This window comes from Nothoprocta perdicaria, unplaced genomic scaffold (assembly GCF_003342845.1).
Source record: "Nothoprocta perdicaria isolate Ctin4 unplaced genomic scaffold, notPer1 scaffold_158, whole genome shotgun sequence".
Lineage (NCBI taxonomy): Eukaryota > Metazoa > Chordata > Aves > Tinamiformes > Tinamidae > Nothoprocta > Nothoprocta perdicaria.
Genome location: NW_020454738.1, coordinates 1,133,082 through 1,153,684, shown reverse-complemented (window position 1 = coordinate 1,153,684; position 20,603 = coordinate 1,133,082). Strand labels below are relative to the sequence as shown.

General features: G+C 41.5%; 1 protein-coding gene across 3 annotated transcripts; it reads left to right on the top strand.

Moving 5' to 3' along the window:
* The first annotated feature begins 298 nt into the window (after positions 1-298).
* Positions 299-20,080, top strand: ASB11 (ankyrin repeat and SOCS box containing 11). 3 transcript variants are annotated; one of them, XM_026035330.1, is made up of 10 exons: positions 299-1,389; positions 3,661-3,692; positions 4,029-4,180; position 6,244; positions 7,881-7,960; positions 11,371-11,478; positions 14,581-14,731; positions 14,931-15,065; positions 16,011-16,202; positions 19,956-20,080. In XM_026035330.1, the coding sequence occupies exons 1-10, from the start codon at positions 1,379-1,381 to the stop codon at positions 20,078-20,080; spliced, it is 987 nt and encodes a 328-aa protein (XP_025891115.1). In that variant the 5' UTR covers positions 299-1,378. The 3 variants fall into 3 exon arrangements, with proteins under 3 accessions (XP_025891115.1, XP_025891114.1, XP_025891116.1); XM_026035329.1 differs by lacking the exons at positions 299-1,389; positions 3,661-3,692; position 6,244 and having other exon boundaries at positions 3,926-4,175; XM_026035331.1 differs by lacking the exons at positions 299-1,389; positions 3,661-3,692; position 6,244 and having other exon boundaries at positions 3,998-4,175; positions 11,422-11,478.
* The last annotated feature ends 523 nt before the right edge of the window (positions 20,081-20,603 follow it).

The following is a 20,603-nucleotide window of genomic DNA, read 5'->3' as shown; positions in this document are numbered from 1 at the left end:
TTTTCTTTTATTGGAATTTTTTAGTCTTTGGTACTTAACATACAATATGTATTGTCTTACAACTTGAACTTTTTAAACTCCACATTAAAAGTGGAAATCAGCTAAAATGGTGCCACAGATTACTGATAACTAGGTGGAACTAAGGTAATATTTTATTTCTAAAAGCCTTCCTCACCTCTCAGCTCCTTCCTCCTTTTTTTTTATTTTCTTTTGGTAAAGCTACAACTTTTTAAAAATACTGATAGTCATTCCAGGGACGTGTTTTGTATGGTTTTTTAAAATATATATGTGTATATATATTTTTAATTGTGTTTARATTCTTCTTTCTATTCCCTCTACAAAGACATATAAGTGCAGACAGGAAAATGAGTCTCTATAAAAATATTTTATTGCTTTTCTTGTGCAGGTCATTGCATTTTTAGGTATAACATAATAACATATAACATAACCTTGTTACAGTCTTGTCTAATTTACAGATTATCTAAAAGTTTACTTACCACGTGATTAAAGCATAAATATTTCATAAAATGTATGATCCCACATAGTCAAAAATTGGAAATGTACTCAAATATTGCTGCTTCTCATGCCTGTTTTTTGGACCTCTTCTAGTAAATATAACTGACTTAAAATCATTTTGCATAAGATATCAGGAAAAAGAAAATCTATTAACTGGTTTAGCTACAGCTCTACTGTTTCTCAAGCAATGCAATGTATGTTGCCCATAGCAGGGCAGATTCACTTGCCTCCCTAATGAGGTTGAAGTAAAGGATGATGCAGTCGAATCATTCACGAGCTGTCAAAAGCAAAGAGCAGCAATGGGTGAAATGGAAAAGTTTAAATGAAAAATGGTAACTAAACAAGTGGGCAGGATTAATATATTTTAGAAATATATRTTCAAGAATTGAATAAAATAACCATTAAAAATGAAAATATTTCACTTGTGCTTATGTGCAACACTTGATCGTTGTGAAATGCTAAGAACTTTTACAACAGAGGGGATGATACTGAGTGATGTCTTGCATGGAGCAAGGCCTCATGTGTGGAGGAGGAGCGGGGATTACCCAAACCCTCCTATTTAGAAGCCATGTTGCTCCCTGTCGTAGAAGGGACCACATATTGCGTCTGGAAGTGGTTTTACCCGCTTTATTTCAGCGATGGGAGTCGCAAGCGGATCTGCAGTGAAAGCCCATTCCACAGGCACAAGGGAGAAGTTGATGGTTCCAATACCTTACACACGTACACTGTGAATGGATGTGGAGATAGCATGTTGGTGACTGAAAACTTGATATTAAGCCAGAATAAAGTAGCATGTAAAGTATGAGGAAGAGAGTCATCTTCCAAATGGTTTATTAGGAGATGTGGATATGTCTGTAACTASATGACTGTACTGTAACGTACTTATTTTTGTGCTCGAGTTTTTCTGTCTTTTAAAAATAAACTTACTTTCCCCTTTTGATACTAATTTCTCTAGTCCTTTTCATATATGTTTAGGCTTATAAACAAGTAATTATAATGTTGCGTCTTGGTGATGATCTGGCAAAACACAGACAATCTAAAGAGGGTAAAGAGGTTTTATGAACAAACTTTGCGGATTTTTTTTGAAGTGTTGTCAACACCCTTTCTCCACCATCCTTTTGGGCACTCACCAGTGCCTTGAATCGTACAATTTCCCTAATTACTGCAGCAGTGATGTGGTCGCTTTTGGGGCTGGCTGCACTTCCAGCAAGCCTGCAGAGGCTGCAAAAGTTGGAAACAAGGCTGGCAGAGGGGCTGCCCGTGCTGCTGTTCCCAGGGATCTTGGCCTCCCAGGACAAGGGATAAGCCCTGGCACAGGCCAGGGCCTGGCGGGCTGGAGCGCAGCTCGGCAGGGCCCGTGTCTGGGGCCTGCGATGCAAGAGGCAGCCTGAGCAACGTGCTCTAACCCGCCCTGTTGGACCAGGCAATGCAGATGGACATGTAGGGAACAACACTGAAGGTAAGCTATGGTTATATGTCCAAATACATCATTGTACTATAATCATGTTTTTTTTTGTTATTGTTTTTTTTTTTTTTTTCCAGTAAATTTAACAGATGAGATTTTGGGGTTTTTGTTGTTTTGTTTTGTTTTTTGACTTGCTTCAACACTGGTATGAGGCAGTGTGGATACTTGTGTGGAATTCACTGAACTTTAACCACATATAAGCCAGTCACCTTGTACAAGYTAGTTACTTGAATTCACTGTTTAATCAAGAGTGACTGGTAAAATACATTGGGAATGTGAGTCATATGCTAGCAGAGGTGTTGAAGACAAGATAGTGCCAAGTGGCTTGCTGGAAGAGCATGTCTTCATGCCTGGACAGCAGAAGTAGTTTACAGATGACTAGACCTTACACAGAGTTATGGGTGAGGTGGGTTATGTGTTAGATGAGATGAAATCTCTATCTGCTCAACGGAAAGCAACCCGTGAGTCACTTGCACATATTGCTTTTTAAACGTGGGAGTGTCGTAACTGATGATCTAAGGAGTTGGAAAAAAATAGGCTCTGTAGGAATCAGCTTTGTTCTGGTCTCTTCCCTCAGAGATTATGAAGAACTTCTGTGTCCCGAATCTCTCCTATTTTTCCAGTTACCTTTGATTTGATTTGATATTTGATACTGTAACTGTCTCAGCTAAATGCATAGGAAATAGACTTCTATATTTCAGGGATTGGCAAACATAAAAATTGTCTTGCAATTTGTTTGAGAAGAAATTCTTGCTGATCTTTATTTCCTTGTCAAATTCTTCATGTCATATCTGATTTATATGTCATGCTTGACTAAAGGTGATCTTTAATGAAAATGTGTTGCCTTCTAAGATGGTCTGCTTTTCTTTCCCCTGTGCTAATTCTTTGAATGTTTGTAAATTAAGGCTATTTAAGGATTAACTTCCCCTTTGTTTCGTGGACCTAGTTAAATTCCTATTCATTCATCATCTCTTGATGACTTTAGTGCAGGTTTAGCATTTCTTCAGGGTACTTTTGATTTGACAATAAAAAATTGCAATCAATCTGTAATCCAGCAAAAGCAATCCATGAAGTAGTTTAGGTATCCTTCAGAAATTCTGAGTAAGACATCTTTTTTTTTCTTTTTTTATTTTAAACTAACTTGTGTTAACATGTGCTCTCTATCTCTGTAGATTATAAATCAGTTCCATAATCCATTCATTCATTTCATACAATACATGTAGTTCCTACACAAAGGGATAAGTTTTCCCTTTGGATAAAACTTTTTTTTTTTTTTAACTTTTGTTGTTTGTTATCCAGTGAGCAGAGTTCTTTCCTACTGATGTTTGAAAGTTTGAGATACTTCTCTTTTTTTTTTTCATGTTGAAGAATTTGAACAAAWTTAATTTGGCTGAAAAGAAAGTTAGGAAAGAAGGGATGCCTGCCTTCATTGTTGCTCCTCCGTTCTGCTTTGCCTGTTCTCRTGTCCGTCTTATTTTCAGCTCAATTTCTTTTAGTTCTAGAAATATCAGTTGTTCCATGTTTTCGCACACAATCTTACTATCAATTATTAATACTACACTAATACTAATTATTAGTTAATAATTAATACTGAAGGCTACCTCCTTCAGTATTAATACTTCCACCATCAGCCATTGGGATCTGATTAATATGTATAAATACCTGAAGGGTGAATGTAGAGAGGAAGGGGCCCCCTTCTCTGAGAAGRAATATAATGTGAATGTCTTTCAGGTGATATGGGCAGCTTTCATCTGCAAATGTGCTCAAGAACCTATTCTGATGAGTGTTTGRAGTGTATTTATGTTTGTTTCCTATATGGCACAAAATGTTAAAAACGGCTTAATACTTGGTATTGTTATTTAATATCAAATAGCCCACCCCAAATAAAAACAGAATATATTTTTGGTAACTGAGGAACAGCAAGTTCTGAAGGGTTTAAAATAGATGTCATATGATATCAGTAGTATCTCAGTGCAACTTAGCAGACCCGAGAAACTATTCAAAGAGCAAACCAAAATGGAGGGCACTTCTATACTCCATGGTTTCACTAACATTTATTTTGCAATTTTTGCTTTATTTTGCTTCAAGCTTTTAATTAAGATTTCCTTGGCTCTGCTGACCCATTTCTATATTGTTAAAGGCAACAGAAAAGAGGCTGCCAGGATAGCAGAAGAGATCTATGGAATAGTCCCAGGTAAAGTAAAAATTTGGTCACTCTAACATTCAGATGTATAGTTGCTACCTTTTGGTAATGAGACATTTAATCATTGAGTTGCCATAAACTGAGGAGTCTGTTACTAAATGCATAGGGGAGATATCTTATCCTGGGGCGTCTTCTGTTTCTGAGGTCTTTGCAGTGTCAGTATGTGTTGGCATGTTTTAGGTGTGCAAAATATGAGACTCCAACAATTACTCAGCTAGAAGGAGGACAACATTTGCTCAAGTGGGTGGTGAATAAAAAAGAYTGTTCTAGGAATCAAGGCATCCTGTGGTGTTTGTGGTGTGGGTTACAGAGACTTTTAATAAATAGCTAGGTTTACTACCAGAGAATAACTAGGGCAAAGTTTTAATATGTGGATTTTCTGAAAGGAGATACTAGAGGAAGTGATTAATGACTTTATGAATCCAAGCCAGGAATCCGTTTTGTTAAACCAGACCATAACAATGAAAACAGCTAAAATTATTCGGAAAAGTAAAAGGCACAGTATTGTACTGTATTTAATAGGCCACAAGAGCTGCCGTCCCTTTTCTTTCTCTTTCTTTCTGAGTGTTTACCTCTGACRCTGCTTCACTGTCATAATAATGAATAGACAGGCATTAGCATGTCTAATTCTGCTAATTAAAAATGACACACTGTTTTATATTTAGTACTAATGAGCACATATTTTCCTACTGGAAGATTTGCATCAATCTTGCAACATCGCTGATGTGCAAACGTGACTCATTTTGCTGGACTCTTGTTTTGTGATGAATTGTTCCACCGTGAACAGGCTCCTGAACTGGGACTATTTTTGATGTGAGATGGCCACTAGAAACAAAACAACTAAAATCTGTCCAACAAAAATGCCCATGTGAGTGAAAAATGAAAAGATTTCTCACTTATACACAAGAGTGCCTATCTCTGGSTTGTAAACATATGTGCTGCTCTTTGGAATATAATCCCAATGATTTTATAGTGATTTGGTTTTTTGCTCTAAGTGCCTTCCCTTAAGTGAACTGTAGTCAGACACCCGACAAATGTACAGATTCTTATCTARATGGCTTCAAGTTCAGCAGACTACAATGTATTTTTATCTGCAAGTTGCCATTTGCAAGAAGCTATCAARGCTAATCTTTCAAAACACAAGGTCATGTGGGGCTCTTGCCCGTGCACTACATTGCATTTCAGAGGGAGTTTCACAGCCTTTTCTCTTTGCAGTGACTTAGTGCAGCAGCAGCAAAGCTGCTTAATTTCTCTGTAGAAATTTAGAAAAGAGACAGTAATTTCAGGCATGTCACATGTAGCTGTGAAAAGAAGATGCACCCCATACGGGATCTACATTTGCCATATGTTTCAGGGAGGTAGGTTGCTGTGGCTAGCATGACACCAGCATGTATTTTCACGGTGAGGCATGCGTGTGCATACACATGCACTGTAAATGCATGTGACAAGAGTTTGTGCATACTATATATTATGCATAGGAGTGCAAATAAGGCACTTTATTAAGTCGCTTTATTACCTGTTACCTTTGAATCTTCCTGCCCTAAGAGCCCTATTTTTCATTGCTTATAATGCCATCAACCACTCAGCTTTTTGAACTGAGTTTGTCTATTTCAGTTGCCAGCAACAGGAGAAATGTGCAAGTTTTKGGATATTTTCTGGCAAATATTTCTTTTCTTTTTTTCTTTTCTTTTTTTTTTTTTCCTCCAAACCCCGTCTTCTAGTCCTTGGCTCATTAAAGAAGCCCTCTTGATCCCTCCGTGGTCCTCATTTACAGTTACTTTGCCTGGTGAGCTCTACTTTATCCCAAAGGAGCCAGGTCACTGGCTGCGTCACTTAGTCTTTCAGTGCCAGCTTCCTGCCTTAGGAGGCCAAGAAATGGCTCCTTGCATAGCTATAAATAAAAGTAAAAGCTCCGTTTAAAGCTGTAACCCCATGTGTGCAAGCAAATCCCAGYTTGTGGCCAGCAAAAGGCAGGTACCATGGTGAGAAGTTGCTGGCTGTCAAGCCGGGGTGATGAATGACACTGAAAAGCTCCCACAAGTTTAAAAAACATTTGCAGGGTGTTGGGCTTTTCCTGGGAAAGCGCAGCTCTGCAAAGGCACCGTGGGAGGTTGTTTTCAGGGATCCCCTGCCTCCAGCCCTGCCTTAGCACTTTTGGGGTTAATAATTCTGTTTTTCCCCCTTTAATCTGCTGGTCAGGAGCATATTTAGGGGCAGCTAGGACATGGCAGCAAGCTCATTTTGGCTTTTATTGGTGTGTGTCCGTCCCTGTGTTTGTGTGGAGGAGATATGCCAAGTAGGGGCATATTTAGGAGGGAAARGGGTAGGAGGAAGGTAAAAACCCCTCATGGACACGCTGGAGACCAGTGGTACAAGCAGTGCAGGCAGGGAGGCACCTGCCTTAACCCCTGAGGGACACCCACCCCAGGGAGCCGCCTTCCTGCCTGGAATCGGGTCCTGGGCTGGGTCTGCTCCTTACAACTCCATAGGTAATCACTGAAATATGAATGTGATATCTCCCTTCTCTGCCCTTCCTGCACGGCGGTCCCTGAGCACGGCCGACTCCGTGATGGGGCTTCCTGAGCGCTGCGCTCAGCTAAACGAGGCCCAAAGCGAGGCCTCCCAGGCCCTTGGCTACAAGTCTCCAGGGATGTTTCTGCCCCTCTCACCCCTTTCTCCGTGCGTGCAAACATGTGGAATGGAGATGAATCACGCTTTGCATTCGCTCTGGTGTGTTGTGTAACTGAGGAATATTGAAGATGACACCGGGTTCAAATGCTATGCACATGGGGTTCCCATATAACACATTGTGAATACAAAACTGGGATTGCTTCTGTCCTATTGCACAGCAAACGCAGCCAGCCCTTGGAGAAATATTTACTATATGCTGTGCAGAAGTAAGGTTTTAACTGTTAATGCACAACAGGTAAATTTGCTATCCAGTGGAGCTGCAGTGACTTAAAGTTGGCTCACTGACTGTAAATACAGGCAGTAACTAGGTTAAGGAAAAACTTTTCATGTGAATAGATTAAGAAGAGAAAAGGGTGAATCTAGCCTGTACTAAAGTCTGCAGAGTTCTAGAGCTCAAGGGATTAGGAAAGAGTAGTGAATCCTCAGGCAGAATTTGTTTCTTTCATGATTTTTTTTTTTTTAATCTTCTAGTGAGTCAGAAGATGAGACCTATAACATGCAAGTCTGACTTGGAAGATATTATTTRTGAAATTTTCAGTTCAGGAAATAAAGCTGCCGAGGACATGCTGGAATTCATTTGATGGACAAATCATCCCATGAGGATGAGCCTCTTAATAAAGTGTAAAGGAAGCTGGGAAATGACTTGTGACAAAAGCTCCCTGGAAACGAGAGAGGCCAAAATATTTAGAAATGGGGTTTGCAGGGGTCTGAAGTGCCTTGTTGAGTCTCAGCTGCATTTAACTCATGGTCTTTGCTGGAGCAATGTGGCCTTTTAGTAGCTTTAATTTTAGTGGCTTTGAGAGTTCTGCCCATGATCTTTTGCTTAAGCACCCTAACTAGAGCCCTCCTTTCTCAGAAGTGCTGAGCCTCTGGCTGCTCCATGGAAATCAAACAGTTTCCCCACTGATGGTAAGCTTGGTTGTAGGGCCAGCCCARCCCGGTGGGTTCCTCGGGATCTCGCTTGCGCTGCGCTCTGAGCTGACCTGTGCTAATTTGCTCTTCTAGGCAGCTGGGCAGACAGGTCACCGCTGCACGATGCCGCCTTCCAAGGACGCCTCCTGTCTTTGAAAACCTTGATTGCACAGGTAAAAGCTCCAGGGAAAGAAAAGGGTGGGTGGCAKCTAGTTTCAGTCAGATTGGACCTGTGAGGAGGTGAGTTCATAACTGGCTGCAGCAGGGCATAAGAGAGACAGGTAAATATATAATATATTCACTTGCATATCTTTGGGCATGTTACCGGTTTGCTTAGGTAAGATGCTGGGCACAAGCCCAGGACAGAGGCTGTAGCTTACAGGTTTCTGTATATGAAGTAGTTATCCTTGAAAGCACACCTTTCAAGGGTAAGGAGTGCAAACAGGGCTCAAGGGGAAAAAAGTGGCAATATATATATCAGCTATTACTGAAAATCAGTATAAAGCTGTATGTACTGCTTTATCATATGTGAAGCATGGTCTTCCTAAAGAGCCTGAAACCCTCTACTGCACACGAAACCAAGCATTCAGAAAATAGAAARGGAGAAGGAAAGGATATATTGGGGGCATTAAAGAATTTGTATGTGAAACTGTAGCTGCAAAGGGACAAGTTATGGCTTCACCAACCATCCTCTTCATTTCCTTTCCTTAAACCCAATGCTCTACTCTGACACAAGTGATTACACCCTCCTCTCCTCCTTAAAGAAGAAAATAAATTCCATAAAATTAACTCCCTCAGTGCAAGTTCTGTAACTTGTCAAATGGACTTTTTATACCCAAAGTAAATATATATATATATATATAAATATATATATATATATATTTTACCAGCGATGGTTAGCTTGCACAGGCAAAGCTGGCTTCTTAAATGGACAGGACATCCTGGAGAAGTGAAGCTGCCAGTGTAAACTCCTCCACTGCAGACACTTGTCAACGTACAGTCACTGCTAAAATGAGTTGCTGTTTACAACCACTTTCCCCCCTCCCATTTCCTCATCGTCCTTTCCCTCACCCGCTGACATCAGCCGATTTTTATGGAAAAGGAAGTGACGGGAAGAGATACTGATGAAGAGGGGCCATTTGCTCAGGGCTTTACTGGCCTCCTCACCCCCCATCTCCAGTTACACCAATGACTTTACACTGTCTGATMAGTGAGGGGCAGCTTGGGAGTGAGCGAGGCGGGACTCTAGCAAAACACCTTCCCCTACAGCCAGCCACTTCTGGGTTTMCTTGAACACACAGCAGCATGGAAGTAAATGCTTGTACGCGGCAAARCTGCCTTGATACCCCCGGGAGCAGGGAGGTGTTAAAATAATGGGAGAAGACCATGTCACCTTTACCTGACCCTGGCACCCCCGTCTGTTTTTCTACATTGTGTACTTTTGCACGTTTTGCTACCTGCTTTCCCAGAAATGTACAGTCTGACTGGGAGGGCAGCTGGGAATAAGGACGAGCAAAAACAATCAGTGTTGGGGTTACACATTATTCAGTTAATCTACTCTCTCATTCTCTCAAAGACATTAATTTTAGGAGTGAAGGATCAGGCGTCCCTGCTAATGGAAATAGATCAAGGCAGCAAATATCTGTAGAGGGTGGATTGGAGGCAATCTCCGACAATTTGATAAATGTAGGTGTGAAGCTGTTCATAGAGCAGTGTAATCTTTGCTCACTGTTTCTAAGACATTTATGTTGTTAGTCTAAAATTAAATATGGAGCTATACCTCACTGTGCACATTGGACTTTCAGAAGTCCATGCCTTAGGACCACAACTTTTAAAGAAAGCCAGCAAGGCTTCTGCTGCAAAAGGGATGCCTTGAAGTGAGAGGGCTCTGCGTGCAATAAAGAGACTGAGCACTTAAAAAAGGAGCTCAAGAATTCAGCAGTGCCTGTTCCAGCACCAAAAGAAATGATTGATTCTTCCAATAGATTGGCAAGAATTTATAATTGTTTGAAAATGGGGCTTAAAATGAGCAGATTTTGGCAAAGAGGTTATAATGAATCCATCTCCACCAATAAATGCCTGAGGAATTGAAGTTTTCTCCAAAATATCAGTACTTTCATTTGCAATAACCAATTTTATATGTTAAATACATATATGAATAATGGTTAAGTATAGCTTCCTCCTTCTAATCAGAAGTCTCTAGAAGACAGGTCTCTTGAAAAAATACACTGATCAGCAAATGTAAAATATACATAAAATTAAAAAAAAGGGATATTATCTCATGTTTTACTGAGATTTTATCTGTTCTCCTGGCATTGAAATAAAGTGGAGGATAGTTTCTGGGACAGCTTTTATATCAATAATACTTCCTCATTACAGAAAAACCTGATTTTTATAACTTAAAATTGCTAGCTTAAAATGACTAGATAATTTTCTTTTAATGCTCTTCGCATCAGGATTTTACAGTGTTATATTGCTCATGGATATTTATTTCTATGAATAGCATTTGCTACTGCATACCAAGAAGTGCATTGCTGCCATCTTGTGAGCTGCTTAGTTTACAGCATATGAAATAGAAGGGAATTGTAGGATAAAATTTATGTCTTTAGATACAAAATAAAGCTTGTCTCAAACTCATTCTCACACAAGATTTTAAAATCTTATTTACCAGGACACTTAGCTGTGTTCTGGAGACAACATGCATGATGGTTTCTTTCTCCTTTGCAAATAAATTTGATTTCGGTTTTGACAGGAACAGATGTAAGAACAGTTCTTTGAGGAAATGTCTATAAAGAGACATTTATAAGTGACAATTCTTTTCTGCAATGTAAAACATATTGTAGGTGGTCATTGAAAAGAAACATCTTTGTGGGTGAGATTTCTCTTATCTGCTCTACAGATCTACTAGGTACTTATTACATCTCAGTGAAGATAGGTAAGTATCCTGTTTAGTTAGGACAAGTGTTTTTAGGAGAGAATTCATCTGCCCTATCTGGGATACATTCCTTAGCCTGAGAAGAGTCATATCCTATAGGTGTTTTTCCTTCCATATCCTATAAGTCTGTTTCTCTCCACTGAAAGAGCTTAGGTGTCCAGCTGGTGTCTGCACTGGAGATATCCAGGTGCCAATAGGGAAGGTGAATCCCACCATCCATACTCAGGAAACCAGTGCCACTCCTGACCACAGTGCTGAGTGTGTATATGGTAGGTGTAGCATTTGACAAAATTACAGCCTCTTTTTCGCACTGAGGAATAAAATTAAGTTAATGTTATCCTTACATGCTAATGAAACGTATTTTTTTTTTCCTGTGATTAACCGTGAATTATGAAAAAAATAGAAAAAAAAAAAGAAAGATATAATTCATCACTCCTTCTCTAATTCCACCTCCAGGGAAAGTATTTGGAGACAAATCCTGAAGCACTGAACAGTAACAGTCCAATCAGTGCAAGTTCCCTTCCCGTTTACCCAGCAGTGTGGCCAGACCCAGGCAGGATCTGCCAGTCCTGCACATCTGAGCAGGTGCAGGGGGAATCATTTGGCCTGGGGAGGGCTTTTCCTTCATGGCTTTGCTCTGAATTCCAGGGATTCAACGTGAACCTCGTGACCACTGACCGCGTGTCAGCTCTCCATGAGGCTTGCCTGGGTGGCCATGTGGCCTGTGCAAAGGTGCTGCTAGAAAATGGTGCTCAGGTGAGTCCTGGGACCCATCACAAACACTGCTGGGTCATCCTTTATTTACTTATTTATTGGGAAAAAGGTAGAAGTGGCTTGGAATTGCTCTTGGTTGCTCTTTTCTGGAATAGTTTGGGAGACTCGCATAAATGAAAATGGATATGGTTAAAGCAATGAAACATTTTATCTGTTCATAAAATAGCAGCATTTCTCCCTGTTGGACCTAAGCCAAAATACATGGTTAAAATGGAGATACAAGAATAGGATGAAACATATGAGAACACATTTCATTCAGCTGAGTTACAGGATTTTTTAGTGCAATTTGCCTGGCAAGAAGCTGAGCAACACCTGAACAGGCAATCAAACTACACTATGCAGAAGAAAATACATTTTTTAGTTTTCTATGCTACATGTCAAATTTAAATCTCTTAGAAATACGAGAAAAAAAAAGTCTTTCTTTATACTTAAGTTACTTGATTTTGATATACTAATTGAAGTATCTATTTAGAACTTATAGAATTTCTGAATTATTTGTTGCTTTCCTGAGAAATCTGGCCCATTCCTGGTAGTAATGTACAGATACTGTGGTTTTATATATATATATATATATAGTGTATATATATATATATATATATATACACACACATATATATTTCCCCATTTGCTCTTCATAAATAAAATCACTGGGTAGTCATCTAACTTTTAGGAGGAAATGTTCCATTTTGCTACCCTGCTTTACTGCCAAGGTCTTATTTCCTTTTTTTTTTTTTTTCAACAAATCATTTACTCCAGAGCATCTGTGTTATTTTTAACTCTTTTACCAGTACACCAATGCCAAGTGGTGAGGGAAAGCAGAGAAAATGTTTTTCTTCTTCACTTACTTTCTTGCTTGCCCTCTGACAGCAGTATGAGTGAATTGTTGGCTCCGCTGTAAAATACTGCTGGTAGATTCCCAGTACATCCAGCAGCCCCAGCCATGTCTGCCTCTTGTGCCTGCATGGGTGGACCTGTGGCTGTTGGACTGCACAATGAAACCTGTCTGAGATGCAGATACCCCTCCAAATCCAAGCAGACAGCTCTCCCTTATGCTGTGGCCACTGGTAACTCTCCATACAATGCAAGTTTTTCCAGCTCCTGACCCTGCCGTGTTTATTTTCCAGCCAGATCTGTTCCCTGAACTGTTTTTCTATGAAGCTGAGCAAGCAGAGCAAGCACCCAGGAGGTAGGGCCAAACTGACCCAGGATGACTGCTGAAATATGTAGCTGCAACTTCATGAGTAGGGACATTTGCTTGTCCTTGTAAATGTATTATGAATGACCCGTTGGAGCCAGCTGCATTGCCCTGCATTGCAAATGGCAAGGACTGATTTATAATTCTGAAAAAACAGTTAAAGAGTTAATTAGAACAGCATCAGATACAGTTGAAATAAATAAAGGTAAATGCCATTGTGGCCAAGAAGGCCACTGGGATCCTGGCTGCATCAGGAGGAGTGTTGCCAGCAGGTCAAGGGAAGGGATCCTGCCCCTCTCCTCAGCTCTGGTGAGGCCGCACCTGGAGTATTGGGGGCAGTTCTGGGCTCCCCAGTGTAAGAGGGACGTGGAGCTGCTAGAGAGGGTCCAGTGGAGGGCAACAAAGTTGATTAAGGGACTGGAGCATCTCTCATATGAGGAGAGATTGAGTGAGTCAGGCCTGTTTTCTCTGGAGAAGAGAAAGTTGAGAGGGCATTTTAGCAACACGTCTAAGGGGACAATGCAGGGAGGAAGGGGCCAAGCTCTTTGCAGCGGTGGCCAGTGATAGGACAAGTGGCAATAGGTTTATGTCAAAACACAGGCAGTTCCACCTCCAGGTGAGGAAGAACTTCTTTACTGTGAGGATGGCAGAGCCCAGGAACAGGCTGCCCAGGGAGTCCGTGGAGTCTCCTCTTCTGGAGAGTCCTGAAGACTGTGGAGTCTGACGACCTGGAGATCTTCCAAATCCGCCTGAATGCCACCCTGTGCCACGTGTTCTGGGTGTCCCTGCGGGAGCAGAGGGTTGAACTAGATGATCTCTAGAGGTCCCTTCCAACCTCAGCCATTCTGTGCAATGATATTTAGAAAGGTACCAACTAACTGCTTTTGGTCTCTTGCTGAATTAGCTAGAAAAAATCAATAGGTTTTAAAAATATCACCGCATTTCTGCACATTAAAGGCAAAATACCTTGCTAATTAAAACTTACTAGCCAATATATTTCTGCCCTGGTGCCCCCAGCCCTGTGTGGGACTGTGCTTTGCCTGGTAGCAAGCTCCAGCAGCAGTGAATTTCCCTAGTGGTCCAAGGCTCCTCCAGCCCATTCTGGTCTCTTTCCTGCTCTCCTTGATTTAGAAATCTCACAGATTGCCACATGGTTTCATAATCTGTAACATTTTTTTTTTTCAATTTGGTGTAGAACTAAAGAAATAGAGATTTGTTACATAAATTGCCTCGAAGGGCTTGCTACATGGTCAAACTTGGTAAACTTGCACAAAATCAGTGCAGTGTAGAGCCCAGCCTGGACATTGTTCTATTACAGTGGGGAGTGGGAAACAATGAGTTTTATTAGATATTGGTGTCAGAGGTCAAGGAAGCACGTTCTTGCTCCATGACACACACATACATATGAAGACAGGCCCTTGTCACCTTCATTTCTCTTTTTGATTGAGGCTATTTCTATCATGATTTTGTTGTTGTTGTTGTTATTGGAAATGTGTTTTCAGGTAAAAGCATTAAACATGAAGTATACATTTTCATTTTAAAAGCAGAGCCATTTTTGTCTGAAAACAGGAATGAATTGTGGCTTTGGGTTGGCCCATACTAAACAATCATGTACACGACAAAATTCTCCATGGCAAAAAAAGAATTTCCATTTTCTGAAGAACTCTAGGAGGAACATTTATAGTAATCAGTGTCATTGCCTTATAGAAATAGCTAAGAAACTGGGCAGACCTTGAAGCTTAATGTTATATATGTTGTTCTGCAACAACATATAACTGAAAGTTGTGACTAAAATCAGTTCTGAAATTAAGCAAGACAAATGTCGCTTTCAGGGCATTTCTGGTAAACTTGTGATGCTGGCTGTTTACACCACGTTCTTGCCATTCCAGGTGAACGCAGTCACTGTGGACGGGCTCACCCCTCTGTTCAACGCCTGCTGCAGGGGCAGCGTGGCCTGTGTCAACATGCTGCTCGAGTTCGGGGCCAACCCACAGCTTGGGAATCACCTTGCTTCACCTCTTCACGAAGCTGTAAAGAGAGGTAATGTTGAGTGAGGCTAAAGATGACTTACATCAGGTATATATTTTTCGGCCTTTAAGATTTTTTTTTTTTTTTTTAAATATGTACAGTAGGGATAAACATGCTTGGCTCATTCCCACCCACTGTGCTTGTGGATCATACCTGGGTTTGTCATGCTCCGTGGCAGTGAAATAAGTGATGTCTCTTCTTGACCATGCAGGTCACAGGGAGTGCATGGAAATCCTTCTGGCCCACGAGGTGGACATTGATCAGGAAGATGTGCAGCATGGGACACCGCTTTACGTGGCTTGCACTTACCAGAGGACAGACTGTGTCAGGAAGCTTTTGGAGCTAGGTACACCTGGAAAAGGGGCAGCAGGGAGCTGTGGCAGCATGAGCCAGCACCACTGTTTTCTCTGGGCTGTCTTTCTACTGCAAGCATTGCAGGTTCTTCTCATAAGAGACCTTTGGACAGCCTGAACTGGTGACACTTGTTTCAGATAGCTAAAAATTTCACCTGCCTTCATGAAGAATACAGGATTTCCTTTGTAAAAAATCACTAACTACAGGGACTTAACTGAAATGCAGCCTATCTAAATATGGAATAAAGACAGAGCTTTCATTTTCCAGAATGATGCCACAAAGCATAGACAATATTAGCTAATATAGATGATCAAAATCAACTCTTTTGATTATGATAAACTGTCCTGCTGAGAATTAACTTCCTCTACTTCTCAGATAGTGAAGATGGCAGTAAAGGCACTCAGAAGCATAATTCTTCTAGGCCCAGGCACAATGTGAGATCTAGTGCAAATTCTTGCTGCCAGGGCACATCAGGGTAGTTKGCACCTCCTAGAGGTACGGCCCTGCAAGCCGTACCACAGCAAGCCCAGGACGAGCATTTTGCTGGCTGTGCTCCCAAAGGTATTAAAAATGAGGTACAGAAAGTGTGCTTTTCCCCTGGTAGTTAACCCAGTTTATGTAAGTTAGATTTTATGATATTAGAAAGGGTACATAACATATTATAGATTTCAAACATCTCTTGGGTAGAGAGTCAATGAACTTCTGTGCTTACTCAGGTCTGTCAGTCTCAGACAGCATTTGGTAGTTCAATAGATGTTTATACAGCAAGAATGTGATTTGATGAATTTAGTGCTGGGGTTTTTTTTTGAGAGAAAGGAGGGAGGACTGTGTGAGCAATGTCCTTCATTTATTGACATCAGCGTGAGTGATGCAGATCATAGATTCAAGCAGTTTCTGCTTCCTCCTGGCCCTAACCATGCGCTCTCGTTCACCTAAGGAGCCAACGTCAACGTGGGTAAGCGGCTGGACACCCCCCTCCATGCTGCAGCAAGGAAATCCAATGTGGAAGTTGTCATATTGCTGACTGACTATGGTGCTAGCCTGAAATGCAGAAATGCTGATTTCAAATGTGCACTGGATCTTGCTGCACCCAACAGTAAAGTGGCACAGGAGCTCCTGCTTCGGGAAGGTAATGATTCCTTTCCTTCTCTCTCTCTCTCTCTCTCTCTCTCTCTCTCTGTCGCTCTCTCTCTCTCCCCCCCGCCTTCTCTCTCTTTTTTTTTTTAATAGTACAGTATCCATTTCCTTTACTTGAGTACTTTTTTCTTAAGTACTTCTTCATGTACTGCTCTGTGTAAGTTCTCCTGGCATCTYCACCAATTTCAAGCCTAGGGAACGACACAAAAATGAGTAAGAGCTCTCTGCTTTGTTGCTGTATCCGCTGCCGAATATTTGGGTGTTAGTGGGCATCTTGATCAGTTGTTCTATCCTTTTTTTCACATTTATTTATGGAAAATTTTACTTATTTTCCTAGAGGGACATGAGGGACTAAGGATTAAAAACTGCCATGAGATTTTATCCAGTGACATTATGAAAGCTATTTTGGTGGCACCCTCTTGTGTTCGTCTTGGCCCCATGGCTCGCTGCCCAGCTTTCTGCAGAAAAAAATGATGTGCATATGTGTGCCCTTGGTGATGGGGAGAAAGCAGAGGTAGCTGCCCTGTGGCTCTTCAGCTTCTGCCACTCGCAGCTCTTGTGTGCACACTGCAGGGGAGTGTACTAGTTCAAATATGAACTAGCAGTGCCCTATGCAGGCTACTTTTAGCCTCTCTGCACTAGTCATATTGGCCATTCCAGTCCACTCAGGAGAAAATTCTAAGTAGGAAGGAATGTAGATCTGCTTGTGTCATTTTCACGTTTTCTTTTCGTATGCTGTGCAGAGCCAAAAACTTGAGGTTCGTCCCTGAGGCTTGGGCATGTCGACTTAGCTACATCCTCCTCTACCCTTCCTGCTTCCCAGCTCACTTGTACTCAAGCTGGTAGGTGCTTTGTCAACYCAGGAGGGGCTGAAGGCCCTTTCCCCACTGCGGGCAGCCTGCCCAGGCACCTCTGGCTCCCTGCCACAAGGGGATGAAATGCAAGGTGTATGGAGTGGGCTAGCAGTGCAAAATAACTCTKKGATAGCAAATTGTCAATGTGCTGCRTAGACTTTGTGCTGGYCCTCTACATGCAGGTGGGTTTTGCAGGGGAAATGAAACATTGACTTAACATTCTTCCATGTCATTCCCTTCTTTTTCATTGTGCTTTGTGCACAGTCTTAATCTGTCATGTCTAAGAGTGGCCTAGATGTTTTCCACCTCTAGTGACTTCTGTCACAGTAGCTCGGGACTGAGCAATGGTAGGATCCATTAGCAAAGGCAGTGCTTGCAGATGACTTGTTCCAGCTGCCCTACCTGCAGGACATTTCGTGTAAATACAGAAATCTCCCAATATTAATAATTTTCTGTGCTTGACAATCCAGTCAAATGGATTGTAGTGCACTGTGATTCTTGTTAGCTGTTCAGTTTTTAGAAATGAAGYTTCCTTAATATGTGAATTAATTCACATAACCCTTCCGCCCTGCTGTTGGATACTTTGTTTTATCTTACATCTACAGCTGAACATTTTCTCTACTTAATGTGTGTTTTCCGAGGACCTTCTGTGGAAATAAACACCTCAGGAGCTTCTCTTGAAGAATTTCCTTTCTTCCTCCTGTTTTTTCTGCTGTGGTTGCTTAGGTGGCTCCCTCTGCTCTTCCTGACTATTAAGTAATGTGAAATATCAAATGTCGATGCCTTCCTAACTGCTTAAGGAGATAAAGTTTCTTACTTCAGTTTCAGTGACAGTAATACATGTGTTTTCTTCTATATATCCCTTCATTATTTTTCTCTTTCTTTCTTCTAAGGAGTGATTATCAGTCTATTTAGACTCCTAGATTTTTTATGTAGTAAAAACAAATTTAGGTGAAGCTTATCTGGAAGATGAGAGCTCAGGCTTATAAAAACACCTCCCCAGTCTTTCAAACAAACAAAGAAAGAAACTTTTGGCCTCTTCAGGGATCTACTTAGAGCAATTCCACGGGTTAGGACCCTAGAAGGAAGGGCATCCAAAAGAGATGGTTAATATGCAAGCATCACTTCTTCCAAGCTCAAGATTGGTGTATCCCTATAAGGACAAAGTCAGGCAAAGGGGCAAGCAGACCTGCATGAATAAACAAGGAGCTCATGTCAAAGTTCTTCATCAGTGACCTGGATGAAGGGATAGAGTTCACCCTYAGCAGTTTTACAGATGATACCAACCTGGGACGGGTGGCTGACACACCAGAGGTTTTGTTGCCATATAGTGGGATGTGGACAGGCTGGAAAGTTGGGCAGAGAAGAATCTCATGAAGTTCAGTAAGGCCAAGTGCAGGGTCCTGCACTTTGGTAGGAATAAGCCCAGCCACAAATACAGTCTGAGGGCTGACCAGCTGGAGGGCAGCTCCGCAGAGTGGACAAGTTAACCATGAGCCAGCAATGAGCCCTTATGGTCAAGAAGGTCAATGTTATCTTGGGATGTAGGAAGAAGAATGAGACCAGCAGGTCAAGACAGGTCATTCTCCCCCTCTACTCAGACCTGGTGAGGCYACACCTGGAGTAATGTGTTCAGTTCTGAGCTCCCTGATACAGGAGCAATATGGAACTGCTGGAGAGAGTCCAACATACCGAACAAGAAAGATATCAGAGGACTGGAGCATCTTTCCTGTGAGGAGAGGCTAAAAGAGTCGGAACTATTTAGCTTGGAGAAGGGAGAGGGGATACACTGAGAGGAGATATAATCAGATATGCAAATACCTGAAGGGAAGGTGTCAAGAAGATAGAGACAGATTCTTTTCAGTAGTGGACATTGATAGGACAGAAGGCAACGGCCACAAYCTGAAGCACAGGAAGCTGCGCTTGAATTTGAGGAAATTTTTTTTCTCTGCGAGGGTGACAGCCATTGGAACAGGTTGTGGTCTCTTCTTCTCCGGAGATACTCAGAAGCCATCTTGAAATGTGCTTCAATGTCCTGTGCAAGGAGACCCTACCTGTGCAAGGAGGCTTGGCCTAGATGATCTCCATGGGTCCCTTCCAATCTTGACCATTTTGTGGTTCTGTGAGCACCCGCTTCATCTCACCAGAGGAGCCAGGTAGGCAGCACCCTTGGGGTACAGTAAACTCCAAATGCCTGCTGCATCTTACAGCCCCTTGCCATAACAGAGATGAGTCCCCTGGCAGCCTTCTTACCAGTCGGTTCTCTGATATCTAAGAAGTTCTTAATATATGCTGCAACTTTTCCCTTGGGATAAGAGGAGGGCAACACGTCCTCTCTCTCAATCTCTCTCTTATTTTATTTTATTTTTTTTTTTTAGCTCAGATACCTTTTCATACCAAATTTTGTAGAACTTTCTTTGAGGTCTTTCTATCTTATCTATCACATGATAGCTGGCCTACACTGAGCACCCCTACCGTGCCCCAAAATCTGTCTTGTTTTTCTCCTCACRACACTGCTGAGAGTTCCCTCATTTCCTGGGCAGAGGCTATGCCTCCTGGTACTCTGTCTCCAGTGTGAGCATCTTCAGGACATTTTAAATGTGTTTTTAAGAAAAGAAGCAAAAAAATCTAGCTGTGCATGCAGAAAAAAATGGTTTTAGTGCTCATTATTGTCAAGTTGATGAACGAGTTTCTACAAAATATGTCAAATATGAACAATAGCGTATTGAGGTATGCAACTATCCTTGACTTATGCAAGTCATTGTAAGTGTATTTGGATACGCAAGTATAGTGCTTGATCTGATTTTCAAACCTTGTTTGTGTTTGCTAYTTGCCTTATGACTCATCTTGGTGTGTGAGGGGATGCTTGTCTTTATTTTTTTTCCCCCCAGGTCCTGCCAGCCTTGCCCAGCTGTGTCGGTTGTCTATCAGGAAGCAATTGGGTCGATCGTGTCTATATGCAGTCCACAAGCTGCACCTGCCTGAGCCACTTGAGAACTTTCTTCTGTATCGATAAATATGTGACTGTCTTTACACTGGAAAAGAAAGAGGAACAAATGGTTGTTTGCTCCAAAGTTATTATATCAAAGAAAAAAAAATCAAAGACATCATTTACTGTCTRCTTTTTAAATTGAAGCTTTTGGCAAAAAAAACCACTTYTTTTTTTTTTAATAGGTGCTGAATGATATTATGGATATAACATGCCCTCACATTTTTCTGTCAGATCTACTTAAGGTAGATTGAGAAATTATAGTTGAACAGATTACTTGACATGTGTATGTAGATGCAATTGCAGACATCCAGCCATCCCTCCCACACACACATAGCGCACACACACATGGATTTCTCCCGTATTTTCAGGTAATGCCTGTACAGCCTCCTTTTCTTGCCCTCCAGGCTTCAGCTGTAACACTKGAGATCTGATTGCGTTCATTATATGAATATTTTTTCATAGACGCAGTAGGCCAGCTTTCAATGTCTGTTTCTTGCAAAGTTTAAAGAAAATCAAACGAATGAGCTGCCTGCTTTCGTCTTTGTAT

Bases quoted from the DNA above. Each gene is read 5' to 3' on its own strand.
- ASB11 (XM_026035329.1), top strand. From the start codon at position 3,926: ATGTCATATGATATCAGTAGTATCTCAGTGCAACTTAGCAGACCCGAG. The intron at 7,961-11,370 runs GTAAAAGCTCCA...TCTGAATTCCAG, and splicing joins TGAAAACCTTGATTGCACAG to GGATTCAACGTGAACCTCGT. The intron at 16,203-19,955 runs GTAATGATTCCT...TTTTCCCCCCAG, and splicing joins GGAGCTCCTGCTTCGGGAAG to GTCCTGCCAGCCTTGCCCAG.